The sequence below is a fragment of the Scyliorhinus canicula genome, chromosome 14, assembly GCF_902713615.1.
Source record: "Scyliorhinus canicula chromosome 14, sScyCan1.1, whole genome shotgun sequence".
Classification (NCBI taxonomy): Eukaryota; Metazoa; Chordata; class Chondrichthyes; order Carcharhiniformes; family Scyliorhinidae; genus Scyliorhinus; species Scyliorhinus canicula.
In genome coordinates this window covers 29,584,324-29,601,517 of record NC_052159.1, presented here as the reverse complement: position 1 = coordinate 29,601,517, position 17,194 = coordinate 29,584,324, and the positions used below count along the sequence as shown (strand labels likewise).

General features: G+C 50.0%; 1 protein-coding gene across 1 annotated transcript in view; it reads left to right on the top strand.

Moving 5' to 3' along the window:
- The window catches only part of LOC119977696 (rho guanine nucleotide exchange factor 17-like), a 502,702-nt gene that overhangs the window by 477,122 nt on the left and 8,386 nt on the right, over positions 1–17,194 (top strand). The window contains exon 20 of the mRNA XM_038818879.1: positions 5,979–6,245. Coding sequence (XP_038674807.1) covers positions 5,979–6,245 — 267 coding nt within the window. The remainder of the gene's footprint in view (positions 1–5,978; positions 6,246–17,194) is intronic.

Genomic DNA, 17,194 nt, shown 5'->3' with positions numbered 1-17,194 from the left:
ATGAGGCTGCCTCCACCTGCTCCCAAGCCGACCCTCCCCGCACCACCCACTTTCTTATCATGGCTATGTTGGCCGCCCAATAATAGTTGCTGAAATTCGGCAGTGCAAGCCCCCCCCCCCCCCCCCCCCCCCCAGGTTCTGCTCGAGCATCACCCTCTTCACTCGTCGGGACTTGCCCACCCATACAAAGCCCAAAATGATCTTGCTTACCCTCTTAAACAAGAAACGTGGAATGAAAATGGGGAGACACTGGAACACGAATAAGAATCTCGGGAGGACCGTCATTTTAACCATCTGTACTCTCCCAGCTAATGACAGCGGGAGCGCATCCCACCTCCGGAACTCCCCTCGCATTTGATCTACTAGCTAGGACAGGTTCAGCTTGTGCAGTCGACCCCAATCCCGCGCCACTTGTATTCCCAGGTACCTGAAACTGTCCCCAACTAGCCGGAACGGCAGCTCCCTTAGCTGGTCCCCTTGGCCCCTCTCCTGAACTACAAACTACAAACATTTCACTTTTTGTCACATTCAATTTGTACCCCGAAAACCGGCCGAATTCCCCCAGGGTCGCCATGATTCCGTCCATCCCCGCCATCGGGTCCGAAACGTACAAGAGCAGGTCATCTGCGTACAATGAAACTCTATGCTCCACCCCCCCGAACCAGCTCCTTCCAACCCTCTGAAGCCCTCAGAGCAATTGCGATTGCTAAAGCAAACAGCAGTGGGGAGAGGGAGCACTGCTGTCTCGTCCCCCGGTGCAGTCTAACATAGTCGGAAGTTGTTCTGTTTGTCCTCACACTCGCCTCCGGGGCCTGATATAGCAGCTTGACCCAGTCAATGAAACCCACCCCAAATCCAAACCGTCCCATAAGTAGTCCCACTCTACCCGGTCAAATGCCTTCTCCGCGTCCATTGCCACCACTACCTCCATTTCCTTTCCCTCCGGGGGCATCATGATCACATTGAGCAATCTTCTTATATTCGCCACCAGTTGCCTACCTTTAACGAACCCTGTTTGGCCCTCCCTAATAACACTCGGCACACAATACTCAATCCTAGTGGCCAAAAGCTTTGCCAGCAGTTTAGCATCCACATTAAGAAGGGAGATCGGCCTATAAGACCCACACTGCTCCGGGTTCTTGTCCCGTTTTAAAATCAAGGAGATGGTAGCCTGCGACATCGTCTGGGGCAGTCCCTTGCCTCATTAAAAACCCTGACCAGCAGCGGCCCCAATAACCCGGAGAAAACTTTTTATAAAATTCTACCGGGTACCCATCCGGCCCCGGGGCCTTACCTGACTGCATGGCCTTTCAGCCCTCAAATATCTCCTCAGCTCTGATTGGGGCGCTCAGACCTTCTACTAGCTCCCTACCCACTTTTGGGAATGTCAGGCCGTCCAAGAAGCGTCTCATCCCCTCCGGCCCCGCGGGGCCTCCAAGCTATAGAGTTGCTATAAAAGTCCTTGAAAGCCCTGTTCACACCTGCCGCATCCCCTACCAAGTTACCGCCTCCCGCCTCCATCCACCACTTTACCTATTGCCCTAGTCGCCTTCCTCTTTCTGAGCCGCTGAGCCACCATCCTGCTGGCTTTCTCTCCATGTCCATATACCGCACTCCTCGCCTTTCTGAGCTGCTCCACTGCCTTACCCGTGGACACCACCCCAAACTCCGCCTGCTGCCTCCTCCATTCCCTCAAGCCATGATGTGGAGATGCCGGCGTTGGACTGGGGTGAGCACAGTAAGAAGTCTTACAACACCAGGTTAAAGTCCAACAGGTTTGTTTCAAACACGAGCTTTCGGAGCACGGCTCCTTCTTCAGGTGACCTGAAGAAGGAGCCGTGCTCCGAAAGCTCGTGTTTGAAACAAACCTGTTGGACTTTAACCTGGTGTTGTAAGACTTCTTACTGTGCATTCCCTCAAGTGCTCTGCACTCAGGGTCCCCACATACCTCCTGACAACCTGCAGGATCTCCGCTAACAGTCGGTCCGTTTCTGCCCTGTCCGTCTTGTCCCTGTGAGCCTGGATTGAAATCAGCTCCCCTCTTACCACTGCCTTGAGCGCCTCTCACACCACCGCTGCTGAGACTTCCCCCGTATCATTGACCTACATGTTCACCACAAACTCCCCGGGATCAGTCCCCTCCGCCCCCTCCAATCCCAAGGCCAACAATCCTTAGGTCCTGCCTACGGGACCTGTTCTCCAAATCCTCTACCTGTTCCAGCAGCCTTTTTTGCCGGTCCCTCAGCATCCCCACCTCCAACTCCACAGCCGTCTGGTGTTCCTCCTGTTCAGCTAGTGCCGTCTCCAATTTCTGGATTGTCCGGTCCTGGGTATCCAGCCTCCGCTCCATCTTCTCCACCGTTTCCTTAATCGGGTCCTGTCTGGTGAAGCCTTCCAGGATGACCTGCATCAGCTCCTCCATTGATGGTTGGGACGAAGCCCCAGGGGTCTGGACACCGGCCGTCTTGTCCGCTGCTGCAGCCAACACCCAGCTTGACCCTGACTTTTTGTTTCTTCCCTTTCAATCTCTTCGGGCTCTCTGTTCCATAAACCAATATATACACCGAACACTTGTTCACTGTTTCTTCAGGTCCAGTGCTTAAAAACACAAAAAAAGTCAGGGGGCAAGGTCCGAATGTCTAGCCAGAGTGGGAACCACCCAATGTGCGACCTACTCCCTCATAGTCGCCACTGGAAGTGTAAGTCTCAGTGTTAACCACAGCCTCTCAGGCCTGGGTCTCTCACTGAGATTATGCAGTCTGACGAAAGATTTTATCCGATACATAATACTAATTATTTCAATCTTTCAACATATTTTCACACTTTGGTTCCTCTTTAGATTCAAACATTGCTTTATAAATCCAGTGCCATGGTGAGGAGGCATTGTCCCCTGCTAGTGGCCTATCTGTACCATACACTTTCCCAAATTGGGAGTGAGAGATTACCTACTCCCCGGTTATCTACCAATGCTGCTCCATAACCAGGCACTGGGGGATGAGGATTGGCTTTGAGAGGAGTAGGTGACTTTTCACTCTGCAACAACAGTACATTACCTTGGAATAAAAGCCCCCCTTTTTGTTACCAGCTTCCCTAACTTAAATGGATTCTCAGACATTCTGCCTTTCGAGCTTTAGAAAAGGAAATCGGTCCTCCTTATCCAGGGTCGAATTCTCCCATGATCCCGCTGGTGGGTTCAATGGCTGGGGAAGGGGGGGGGGGTTCAATGTCTGGGGAGGGGGGGGGGGGGGGATTTGATGGGAGGCCCAAAAATCGTTTTTACGCCAGCGTGAATTTCTCACTGGAGATTGGCATGAGCTCCATTTGCATCCTGCTAATGGTATGCAGATTGAAGGCCCGAACCCCTATGCCAAATTCTCCATGGCGCCGATGGGAAAAATCCCAGGGCACAACACGGGCGGGATTCTCCGCAGACCGTCGTAACGCCGATTTCCGGCAAGAAAAATCGGTGTACATGACTCCGGCGTCGGGGCCTTCTTTTAGGCCGCTATTCTCCGTTCCCGGAGGGGCCAGCAGCTGATTGACGCGATACGCGTCAGTTTCTCCAGCTGCGGAAGTGGTGAGACCCGGCATTTTTTGGAGGAGGAGGAGGAGAGAGACAGACCCGGCATTTGGGGAGGGGGGGGGTTCCGGCATTTGGGGGGGGGGTTCCGGCATTTGGGGGGGGGGGGGTTCCGGCATTTGGGGGGGGGGGTTGCGGCATTTGGGGGGGGATTGCGGCATCGGGGGGGGGTTGCGGCATCGGGGGGGGGGGGTTGCGGCATCGGGGGGGGTTGCGGCATCGGGGGGGGGTTGCGGCATCGAGGGGGGGGGGTTTGGGGGCAGCGGCGTGCAGAGAGGGGGGGCGACGGATGCCCGGGGCCAACGCACCGTCGCCCCCCCCCTCTTAACGCCGCTGCCCCCTACCCCAACCACTCCCCACCCCTACCTCCCTCCCCACCACCCCTACCTCCCTCCCCACCACCCCTACCCCCCTCCAACGCCGCTCCCCATCTCTCGCAACGCCGCAACCCCCCACCCTCAACGCCGCAACCCCCCCTCATCGCCGCAACCCCCCCTCTCAACGCCGGGTCCTCCCCCTCAACGCCGGTACCCACACCCCGTCCCCCTCCCTCTGAAGGCCGGTACCCACACACCCCCCCCCTCTCTCTCCTCCTCCCTCCCTTCCTTCCTCCTCCCCCCTTCCTTCCTCCTCCCCCCCTCCTTCCTCCTCCCCCCCTTCCTTCCTCCTCCCCCCTTCCTTCCTCCTCCCCCTACCTTCCTCCTCCCCCCTTCTTCCTCCTCCCCCCCTTCCTTCCTCCTCCCCCCCCTCCTTCCTCCTCCCCCCTTCCTTCCTCCTCCCCCTTTCCTTCCTCCTCCCCCCCTTCCTTCCTCCGTTAGTGGGGGGGGGGGGTGCGGCGTTAGTGGGGGGTGGGGGGGTGCGGCGTTGGAGGGGGGTAGGGGTGGTGAAGGGGGTAGGGGTGGTGAGGGGGGGGTGGTTGGGGTAGGGGGCAGCGGCGTACAGAGGGGGGGGCGACGGTGCGTTGGCCCAGGGCATCCGTAGCCCCCCCTCTCTGCACGCCGCTTCCCCCAAATCCCCCCCCCCGGATGCCGCAACCCCCCCCCCCCCCCCCGATGCCGCAACCCACCCCCCCGATGCCGCAACCCCCCCCCGATGCCCCCCCCGGTGCCGCACCCCCCGGATGCAGCAACCCACCCCCCGATGCCGCAACCCCCCCCCCGATGCCCCCCCCATGCCCCCCCGATGCCGCAACCCACCCCCCTGATGCCGCAACCCACCCCCCCGATGCCGCAACCCACCCCCCCGATGCCGCAACCCACCCCCCCGATGCCGCAACCCACCCCCCGATGCCGCAACCCACCCCCCCGATGCCGCAACCCACCCCCCCGATGCCGCAACACACCCCCCCCCGATGCCGCAACACACCCCCCCCCGATGCCGCAACCCCCCCCCCCCCCCCGATGCCGCAACCCACCCCCCGACACTGAACGGCGTCAACCATCATCAATGGTTGACGCCGTTTTAAAGCAACTGTGATTTTCGCCGACGTGACCCGTGGCCACGTCGGCGGGACTTCGGCCCATCCGGGCCGGAGATTTGTGGAATCTAAAAATATAATGAAATCCCGCCGGCGCCAGCTGTTTTCAGAGGCTGCCGGCGGGATTTGCACAGCGCCGGTTTTTGGCCGGTCAGAGATTTAAAAACCCTGCGGGAGCGGGAATAACGCCGCTGCCGGCCGATTCTCTGACTCTGCGTGGGGTCGGAGAATCCCGCCCCACATTTGGAACAATGTGGCATGCGGATGTCGGGACTCACCTGAACAATGCATAGACTGCCTCTAGAGTTCAAGAAAGAGGTCGCCGGTAATCCGGGACACCACAGCAGTCGGTGGGGGAGGGAGAATTCTACCCCGGCCAGGCCTAAATATGACTTTAGAACCTCAACCACGTGGTTGGCTCTTCATTGCTCTCTGTGGGCAAGTCACTCAGTTATCAAGGAGATGGCTCACCACCACCTTCTCAAGGGGAATTTAAGGATGGTCAATAGATGCTGGCTTTTCACATCCCTAGAATTATTATTTTTTAAAAATTATAGTCAGGATACAGAGTACAGAACTAGATTTGTAGATAATCTATAGTAAGTATTGGAAGATACCACAGTCTTGTCGGATTTTAGTGCACTATAAACAAAATATAGGGCGAAATCTGACCAGCAGGAGTTTCCATTCCTGTCGACAGCGCACCCCCGCCACGGGTTTCCCAATGATGTGGGGTGGGTTCATTGGGAAATCCCATTGGCAGCTGCGGGACCAGAAGGTCCCGCTGCCGGCCAACAGCGAGCCACCGAGAAACATGCCGTGGGGAGGCCAGAGAACCTCAGTGGTAGTCTATGTCTCCTAGTTAGGGTTTTACCCAGTCCCGTAGCACAATGTATAATAAAGATTTCCTTTTCCCGACAGGTTCCGATGCTATTATTCGTCAGCACAAAGCCGCCTGCTTACGAATTACTGCCCTACTTGCCTGTAAAGACCTTCTCTGGATTGGAACGAGTGCTGGTGTGGTCTTAACTCTCTCCATCCCTCATGTCTCTGCCAGCACCACCTCCCTCAGGACATCTTTAATACCCGTGGGTTCAGCACACGGGCACACAGGGCACGTCCGGTTCCTCACAGCTATCGAATTGCCAGAAATCTTCGATCTCACATTCCCGCCAGCAAGGGAACCAGGCAAGTTTTCTGAGTCTCTGGCCTCTCGCCTTTCAATTTTTCTTTAAAGAACCATTACCAGGCATCAGGGCAATGAGAAAGCTTTCATCAGATCTCAGGCAGTTGGAGCCGATGACTTTTCTGTTTTAAAGTGGTTCTCCACGCTGTGTATAACTATATTTCGGATCACTCAGAAATGTCCTTCCAACATCAAAGCATTTACCACCAAACTCAGAAATAATGGCAGATGTGGTATATAAGCTACCATATTAAGTTATATACAGCCTAGTTCTGTTTCAGGTTAGATGCTGGATATTTGGACTGTTCCTCTGCTGTTAGCCAAACACTAAGCTGTACATATGCTGCACAATGTTTCCCATTGTGGCGTTTTACACAGAATGTGTGATTTTGAAACAGACCATTCAGCCCAATAGAACTATTGATAGCACTCAAGTGAGGGGACTAGAATTAAGTTTGTAACATACAATCCCTTGAGTCAAATATCTTTCTTCGGCGGTCAAAACTACCTCGGCTGCCAGAGATGATCTCTTTGGCCCTGCTCTGGTTCTCTAATGAAGGAAGGATTTGTGATTGGTGCCTACACTCCAAGTAAACCTTCTGCCACTGTTCCAAATATGCCAGATTGCTTGATAGACGTTGGTCCAAAGGGTGGCACAGTGGTTAACACTGCTGCTTCACAGTGTCAGGGACCTGGGTTTGATTCCCACCTTAGACATAGACATAGAACATACAATGCAGAAGGAGGCCATTCAGCCCATCGAGTCTGCACCGACCCATTTAAGCCCTCACTTCCACCGTAACCCCATAACCCCTCCTAACCTTTTTTGGTCACGAAGGGCAATTTATCATGGCCAATCCACCTAACCTGCACGTCTTTGGACTGTGGGGAGGAAACCGGAGCACCCGGAGGAAACCCACGCAGACACGGGGAGAACGTGCAGACTCTGCACAGTCAGTGACCCAGCGGGGAATCGAACCTGGGACCCTGAAGCCACAGTGCTATCCACTTGTGCTACCATGCAAGCCCACCTTGGATGACTGTGTGGAGTTTGCATGTTCGCCCTGTGTCTGCATGGGTTTTCTCTGGGTGCTCCGGTTTCCTCCCACAGTCCAAAGATGTGCAGGTGAGGTGAATTGGCCATGCTAAATTCCCCTTGGTGTCCACAGGGTAGATGTGATTACGGGGATAGGGTGTGAGCTTGGGTGGATTGCTCTTTTGTAGGGTCGTGCAGAGTCGATGGACAGAACGGGCGCCTTGTGATTTTATGAAATATATTGGTTCAGGTAGGTTGATCTAATTTGATCCAAATGCATGTGTAAGATATTGGACTCTCCATTCCAAAGATAATAAAACTCACTCTCAGGTTTAACTAATATTCAGTGCTAATGATGTTCTTTTATGCAGTCACAAGTTTGGAAATAATCTGCTGAACACTAATATTATGAAATCTTTGCATTGCAATTTTGCATACATGCAAATAAACTTTTGGCTGAGGAATTGGATCTCACTTCGCCTGTTTTATTGGTATAAAATGGGCATCTAAAGATCCTATATAGGAGGCAATGTGCACCCACTCAAAGTTGTACAAGCCTTTGCTTTGGTTAGGGTTCCAACACAGGCGGTCTGTACACATATAAAGTCCTCACACTTGTCTCAGCCATCATCGCAAATTTCAAATGCAGCTCGCTGCAGCTTCTCCAGGGAATTTCGAGATGGGCAATAAATACTGCCCTTGCCAGCAACGCCCACATCTCAGGGATGATTTTTTTTTTTTAAATGCTCATTGAATGCTAGCTTCAGTTTTACCTGGCATTTAGCAGAGAAACCAGCAGTCCTTAAAGGGGCTCTTGGAGGCTGCCACTCAGTGGATGGGTTTAAACATTTATTACTTACCAGATTGTGGAGCCCGGATGTGCTGGGAACGATTCATCCCCTTCCAGTTGCCTCCTCCACCAAGGACCTTGGCCACAACTCAACTAAGGTCGGGGGATCGATTTACCTTGGTGTTGTTCATGGCTTCATTTGGTATGTACAGCACCAGGATCACGGCCCGAGTCAGGCGCAATTCTGTTTCTTGACCTTCTTGTTTAATAAAATGAGAGGACGTTTGCCTAGTCGAAGCTCCTCCTACCTGCCAGAACTTGGAGATTCAATGGTTAGGGGAATAGATAGGAGATTCTGTGGTCGCGAGCGAGACTCCCGAAAGGTATGTTGCCTCCCGGGTGCCAGGGCCAGGGATGTCTTGGATCGTGTCTTCAGGATCCTGAAGGGGGAGGGTGAGCAACCAGACGTCGTGGTGCACATTGGTACCAACGATGTAGGTAGGAAAAAGGGTGTAGAGGTAACAAACAAGTTTAGGGAGTTAGGCTGGAAGTTAAAGGCCAGGACAGACAGAGTTGTCATCTCTGGTTTGTTGCCGGTGCCACGTGATAGCGAGGCTAGGAATAGGGAGAGAGTGCAGTTGAACACGTGGCTGCAGGAATGGTGTAGGAGGGAGGGCTTCAGGTATTTGGATAATTGGAGCGCATTCTGGGGAAGGTGGGACCTGTACAAGCAGGACGGGTTGCATCTGAACCAGAGGGGCACCAATATCCTGGGGGGGAGGTTTTCTAGTACTCTTCGGGAGGGTTTAAACTAATTTGGCAGGGAAATGGGAACCGGATCTGTAGTCCAGCAACTAAGGAAGACGATAGTCAGGACGCCAAAGCACATAGTGATGCAGTGGGGAAGGTAACAATGACAAAGGAGAGTACTTGCAGGCAAGGAGATGGGTTGAAGTGTGTATACTTTAATGCAAGAAGCATCAGGAATAAGGTGGGTGAACTTAAGGCATGGATCGGTACTTGGGACTACGATGTGGTGGCCATCACGGAAACTTGGATAGAAGAGGGGCAGAAATGGTTGTTGGAGGTCCCTGGTTATAGATGTTTCAACAAGATTAGGGAGGATGGTGAAAGAGGTGGGGGGGTGGCATTGTTAATTAGAGATAGTATAACAGCTGCAGAGAGGCAGTTCGAGGGGGATCTGCCTACTGAGGTAATATGGGTTGAAGTCAGAAATAGGAAAGGAGCAGTCACCTTGTTGGGAGTTTTCTATAGGCCCCCCAATAGCAGCAGAGATGTGGAGGAACAGATTGGGAAACAGATTTTGGAAAGGTGAGGGTAGTAGTCATGGGTGACTTCAACTTCCCAAACATTGAGTGGAAACTCTTTAGATCAAATAGTTTGGATGGGGTAGTGGTTGTGCAGTGTGTCCAGGAAGCTTTTCTAACACAGTATGTAGATTGTCCGACCAGAGGGGAGGCCATATTGGATTTAGTACTTGGTAATGAACTAGGGCAGGTGATAGATTTGTTAGTAGGGAAGCATTTTGGAGGTAGTGACCACAATTCTGTGACTTTCACTTTAGTTATGGAGAGGGATAGGTGCGTGCAACAGGGCAAGGTTTATAATTGGGGGAAGGGTAAATACAATGCTGTCAGACAAGAATTGAAATGCATAAGTTGGGAACATAGGCTGTCAGGGAAGGACACAAGTGAAATGTGGAACTTGTTCAAGGAACAGGTACTGCGTGTCTTTGATATGTATGTCCCTTTCAGGCAGAGAAGAGATGGTCGAGTGAGGGAACCATGGTTGACAAGAGAGGTTGAATGTCTTGTTAAGACGAAGAAGGAGACTTATGTAAGGCTGAAGAAACAAGGTTCAGACAGGGCGCTGGAGGGATACAAGATAGCCAGGAGGGAACTGAAGAAAGGGATTAGGAGAGCTAAGAGAGGGCATGAAAAATCTTTGGCGGGTAGGATAAAGGAAAACCCCAAGGCCTTTTACACATATGTGAGAAATATGAGAATGACTAGAGCGAGGGTAGGTCCGATTAAGGACAGTAGCGGGAGATTGTGTATTGAGTCTGAAGAGATAGGAGAGGTCTTGAACAAGTATTTTTCTTCAGTATTTACAAACGAGAGGGGCCATATTGTTGGAGAGGACAGCGTGAAGCAGACTGATAAGCTTGAGGAGATACTTGTCAGGAAGGAAGATGTGTTGCGCGTTTTGAAAAACTTGAGGATAGACAAGTCCCCCGGGCCTGACGGGATATATCCAAGGATTCTATGGGAAGCAAGAAATGAAATTGCAGAGCCGTTGGCAATGATCTTTTCATCCTCGCTGTCAACAGGGGTGGTACCAGAGGATTGGAGAGTGGCGAATGTCGTGCCCCTGTTCAAAAAAGAGAATAGGGATAACCCTGGGAATTACAGGCCAGTTAGTCTTACTTCGGTGATAGGCAAAGTAATGGAAAGGGTACTGAGCGATAGGATTTCTGAGCATCTGGAAAGGCATTGCTTGATTAGGGATAGTCAGCACGGATTTGTGAGGGGTAGGTCTTGCCTTACAAGTCTTATTGACTTCTTTGAGGAGGTGACCAAGCATGTGGATGAAGGTAAAGCAGTGGATGTAGTGTACATGGATTTTAGTAAGGCATTTGATAAGGTTCCCCATGGTAGGCTTATGCAGAAAGTAAGGAGGCATGGGATAGTGGGAAATTTGGCCAGTTGGATAACAAACTGGCTAACCGATAGAAGACAGAGAGTGGTGGTGGATGGCAAATATTCAGCCTGGAGCCCAGTTATCAGTGGCGTACCGCAGGGATCAGTTCTGGGTCCTCTGCTCTTTGTGATTTTCATTAACGACTTGGATGAGGGAGTTGAAGGGTGGGTCAGTAAATTTGCAGATGATACGAAGATTGGTGGAGTTGTGGATAGTGAGGAGGGCTGTTGTCGGCTTCAAAGAGACATAGATAGAATGCAGAGCTGGGTTGAGAAGTGGCAGATGGAGTTTAACCCTGACAAGTGTGAGGTTGTCCATTTTGGAAGGACAAATATGAATGCGGAATACAGGGTTAATGGTAGGGTTCTTGGCAATGTGGAGGAGCAGAGAGATCTTGGGGTCTATGTTCATAGATCTTTGAAAGTTGCCACTCAAGTGGATAGAGCTGTGAAGAAGGCCTATGGTGTGCTAGTGTTCATTAGCAGAGGGATTGAATTTAAGAGCCATGAGGTGATGATGCAGCTGTACAAAACCTTGGTCAGGCCACATTTGGAGTACTGTGTGCAGTTCTGGTCACCTCATTTTAGGAAGGATGTTGAAGCTTTGGAAAAGGTGCAAAGGAGATTTACCAGGATGTTGCCTGGAATGGAGAGTAACATACGAGGAAAGGTTGAGGGTGCTAAGCCTTTTCTCATTAGAACGGAGAAGGATGAGGGGCGACTTGATAGAGGTTTATAAGATGATTAAGGGAATAGATAGAGTAGACAGTCAGAGACTTTTTCCCCGGGTGGAACACACCATTACAAGGGGACATAAATTTAAGATAAATGGTGGAAGATATAGAGGGGATGTCAGAGGTAGGTTCTTTACCCAGAGAGTAGTGGGGGCATGGAATGCACTTCCTGTGGAAGTAGTTGAGTCGGAAAAGTTAGGGACCTTCAAGCGGCCATTGGATAGGTACATGGATTAGGGTAGAATAATGGAGTGTAGGTTAACTTCTTAAGGGTAGCACGGTAGCATTGTGGATAGCACAATTGCTTCACAGCTCCAGGGTCCCAAGTTCGATTTCGACTTGGGTCGCTGTCTGTGTGGAGTTTGCACATCCTCCCCGTGACTGCGTTGGTTTCCTCCGGGTACTCCGGTTTCCTCCCACAGTCCAAACATGTGCAAGTTGGGTGGATTGGCCATGAAAAATTGTCCAAAATTCTATGATTAACCTAGGACAAAAGTTCGGCGCAACATCAAGGGCCGAAGGGCCTGTTCTGTGCTGTATTTCTCTATCTATCTCTATCTAACTTGGAATCAGGGTCCCTGACTACCGCATCATTGTGCACATAGGCATATGGGAGGGGAGGGAATTGCAAATAAGTAAAATATGGCTTAAAGATAAACTTCCTTTACATAATTGGCAAAAGAAAAAGCTTGTGATCTATTTGTAATTCTGGCATCAGCTGCTTAGAAAGATGTAAAAAATTGGCAGAAAATTTTGTACAATTGGAGATGTGGATAGTTGTCCCTGAAGTATTCAGAATAGAAGGTGGGAAATTTAGTCAGTCGGTCATGCGCTGTTGAGTAAGGCCACCAGGTGACTGTACATTTGTGCATCTAATTCTATTCAGTAAAACTTTCTTTTCAGTAATAAACGTCCAGTGCTCAGAGTGATAACGTCCATTCTCCCGAGACTAGAGGGCTATACTGTGTTCACAAGCCTTGCATGCTATACAACATAGAAATCTCTCTGTCTCAGATTAAAAATTAATAATTGTTCTGGCTTCAACTGCTGTTTGTGGGATAGAGTTTCAAACCACTAGCACCTTTTGAGTGAAGAGCTTCTTCCTAACATCCCTTCTGGATGGTCCGGCCCTAATTTTTAGGCTATGCCCTAGTTTTAAAATCTTCAACCAGGAGAAACAGTTTATCTTTATCTACCCTGTCTTTCCCGGTTAATATCTAAAAGACTTTGATCAGATCACATAGATACATAGAAGATAGGAGCAGGAAGAGGCCTTTTGGCCTTTCGAGCCTGCTCCACCATTCATCACGATCATGGCTGATCATCCAACTCAATAGCCTAATCCTGCTTTCTCCCCATTGCCTTTGATCCCATTCTCCCCAAGTGCTATATCCAGCTGCCTCTTGAATATATTCAAAGTTTTAGAATCAGCTACTGCCTGTGGCAATGAATTCCACAGGCTCACCACTCTTTGTGTGAAGAAATGTCTCCTTATCTCTGTCCGAAATGGTTTATCCTGAATCTTCAGACTGCGACCCCTGGTTCTGGACTCATCCTTCATTGGTAACATCATCCCTGCATCTATCCTGTCTAGTCCTGTTAGAATTTTATTAGTCTCCATGAGGTCCCCCATCATTCTGAACTCCAGCGAGAACAATCCCAACCTAGTCAATCTCTCCTCATGACAGTCCCGCCATCCCTGGAATCAGTCTGAGCACCCCTTAAACTTTTAAGTTCCAGTGGAAACAGGCCTAATTTGTGTAATCTCTCCTTATATCTTAACCCATGTTGACCAGGGGCGGGATTCTCCCCTACCCGGCGGGGCGGGGGGTCCCGGCGGTGGGGGTGGCGTGAACCACTCCGGCGTCGGGCCGCCCCAAAGTCTCCGCACCTTTAGGGGCCAAGCCCTAACCTTGAGGGGCTAGGCCTGCGCCGGAGTGGTTGGCACCCCGCCAGCCGGCGGGAACGGCCTTTGGCGCCACGCCAACCGGGGCTGAAGGGACTTCGCCAGCCGGCGAAAGTCTGCGCATGCGCCGGAGCGTCAGCGGCTGCTGACGTCATCCCTGCGCATGTGCAGGACAGGGGGTCACTTCCGCGTCCACCATCATGAAGACTATGGCGAATGTGGAAGGAAAAGAGTTCCCCCACGGCACAGGCCCGCCTGCCAATCGGTGGGCCCCGATCGCGGGCCAGGCCACCGTGGGGGCAGCCCCTGCACCCCCCCCCCCCCAGGACCGTAGAGCCCGCCCGCGCCACCTGGTCCCGCCGGTAAGGTAGGGGGTTTGATTCCCGCCGGCGGGACCGGCATGACAGCGGCGGGACTTCGGCCCATCACGGGCCGGAGAATCGCCGGGGGGAGCCTGCCGAATCTCTGGTGCTGGAGACGGCGGGGGAGGGATTCAAGCCGGCCCCCGGTGATTCTCCGACCCGGCGAGGAGTCGGAGAATCCCGCCCCAGATATCATTTTTGTAAACCTACGTTGCACTCCCTCCAAAAGCCAATATATCTGGCGGCACGATAGCATAATGGTTAGCGCTGTTTGCACTGTTACTTCATAGCACCAGGGTCCCAGTTTCGATTCCCGCTTGGGTCACTGTCTATGCGAAGTCTGCACGTTCTCCACATGTCTACGTGGGTTTCCTCCGGGCGCTCCAGTTTCCTCCTACAAATCCCGAAAGATGTGCTTGTTAGGTAATTTGGACACTGAATTGTTATATTACCTTACATAATATATATATATTACTCTCTTGAACCAGCCGAGTTGTTGATGAGTAATAGTCTTCTTTTAAATATGAACTAATTTATTGAGTAATATAAATAAATATTGTGAGTTCTTTAACTTAATAATAAACATTAGAGACAACTTGTTAAATTATACAATACAGTGCTTTGATAACAAATAACTTCTCTCTCTAGCTTTACTATGGCTGTTCTCTCTGCACTCCTGATAAACACTGACATTAGAAAGAACGGGAAAATCATTAACATAGGTTCTGATAGTGAGACCTCTAGTGTTCAATTGCCTGTACCAGCATCACATATATTGATCATGTATATTGATATACAGAGATCAGTACATGAATTCTCTCACAGTGTACCTGAACAGGCGGCGGAATGTGACGACTAGGGGCTTTTCACAGTAACTTCATTGCAGTGTTAATGTAAGCCTACTTGTGACACTAATAAAGATTATTATTCTTATTGTTATCCTTCCGAAGGTGTGATGCCCAGAACGTCTCATAGTTTTCCAAATGGGCTGCAAACAGGGTTTTGTATAGCTGCAGCATAACCTCCGTGTCTTTATATTCCAATCTTCTAGCTATAAAGGCTAGCATTCCATTAATCTTTTTGATTATTTCCTGCACTTGTTCATGGCATTTTAAAGATGTATGCACCTGAACCCTCAAGTCTCTTTGGGCATCCACTGTACTTAACCTCTTCCCATTTGGAAAGTACTCTGCTCTGTCCTTTTTTGGACCAAAATGGATAACCTCGTATTTGCTTACATTGAATTCCATCTGCCGCAATTTTGCCCATATACCATTCAATATCTCCTTGAAATGTTATGCTATCAGCTAGATTGTCTACAATGTCGCTTAACTTTGTATCATCAGCAAATTTGGATATATTGCTACCTATGCCATCATCCAAGTTGTTAATGAATAATTGAGGCCCCAAAACAGATCTCTGTGCTACACCATTAGTCACGTCCTGCCAATTAGAGTACTTACCATTATCACCACTCTCTGACACCTGCCAATCAACAAATGTCCTAATCATATCTGGGCAGCACGGTAGCATAGTGGTTAGCACAGTTGCTTCACAGCTCCAGGGTCCCAGGTTCAATTACCAACTGGGTCACTGTGCGGAGTCTGCACGTTCTCCCCATGTCTCCGTGGGTTTCCTCCGGGTGCTCCGGTTTCCTCCCACAGTCCAGAGATGTGCGGGTTTGGTGGATTGACCATGCTAAATTGCCCTTAGTGTCCAGAAAACATGTTAAGTGGGGGTTGCTGGGATACGGGGATAGGGGAGATACGTGTGCTTCAGTAGGGTGCTCTTTGTAAGGGCCGGTGCAGACTCGATGGGCCGAATGGCCTCCTTCTGCACTGTAAATCCTATGATTCTATGATATCAATAATTTGCCCTCAACTCTGTGGGCTTAGTTGACAGTCTCTTATGTGAGACTTTATCAAATGCGTTCCCGGAACTCCATATAAATAGCATCCATAGACATTCCCCTGTCCACTAACTCAGTGAACTCGTCAAAAAAATTCAGTGAGATTTAGCAGATATCACCTTCACGAATCCACACTGGCTCTCCCTGATCGTCCCAAGTTTCTCGAGGTGTTCAGTTACCCCACTCTAGCAATTTCCCCAACACAGATGTTATGTTAACAGGTCAGTAATTCCCTGGTTTCCCCCTTTCACCCTTCTTTAAAAGTACGATTTTCCAATCCAGAGGGACTACATCTGAATCTAGTGAACTCTGAAAGATGATGGTTCTGGCATCTACAATGTGCTCCCCTTTTTCCTTTATGAAATGAAAATGAAATGAAAATCACTTATTGTCACAAGTAGGCTTCAAATGAAGTTACTGTGAAAAGCCCCTAGTCGCCACATTCCGGCGCCTGTTCGGGGAGGCTGGTACGGGAATTGAACCGTGCTGCTGGCCTGCATTGGTCTGCTTTCAAAGTGAGCGATTTAGCCGTGTGCTAAACCATGCCCTTGGATGGAAACCGTCAGGTCCAGGGGATTTGTCACTCTTTAATTCCATTAATTTTCTAGTTAGTGATGCTGTACTGTATTAAGTCCCTGTCCACTATCGACTATTAATTTTTTCAGGAATTCCGGCAAGGTATCCTCCTTTTCAACTGTAAATACTGAGGCAAAGTCATTGTTCAACATGTATGCCATTTCCCCATTAACAACAGTTAATTATTTTTGGATTCGAAGGGCTAAACGGCCTTCTCTTTTTCCTCTGTTCCTACAATTGCATTCACTCTTTCTGGTTATAAGGCACTTTCATTTCTTAAACAAATGCCTTTTATTTTTAAGGACAGGTCGGGGAAGAAGGCAGGAATATAACTTCCTTGCATTTAATCTCCATTACAGAGTCAGATGTATCGGCTGTAATGATGTGATTAGTCATGTCTTTATTATTTAAAAGCACGGTCAGGCTTTTGCATATATTACATGCTGCTATAAAGAGACACTAATGCTTGTGTTGAGGCTGGATTTGGTATTAAATACATATCATTTTAAAACAAGAACACTTAAATTAGTACATGGACAAAAGTGAAGAGTGAATATATTTCATACGGAACAATTGTTCCATGTATGGATTATGAAAGGGACTTGGAGGTAGATGTCGTCAATTCAGTAGCAGAGAAAAGACTTACTGGATTACAATAGTAGTGGGGTTGAATGCAATTGAAAGTGGTGGTGATGCTCCTGTCTAGGACACTGCCGGACCAAAGTATTGTGTGCACTTCTGGTCCATGTCATAGGACAGATCGGGTGCATTACAGGCCATCCAAAATCACACTAAAACTCAAGGTTCAATGTAATCAGGAAAGTTTGAGGAGGCTAGAGCTTTTCACTTGAATGTGACTTCAAAGTAGCCTACGGCTGGTTTTCAGAATTACAAAAGGGAAGGATCAAATTGCTCTGG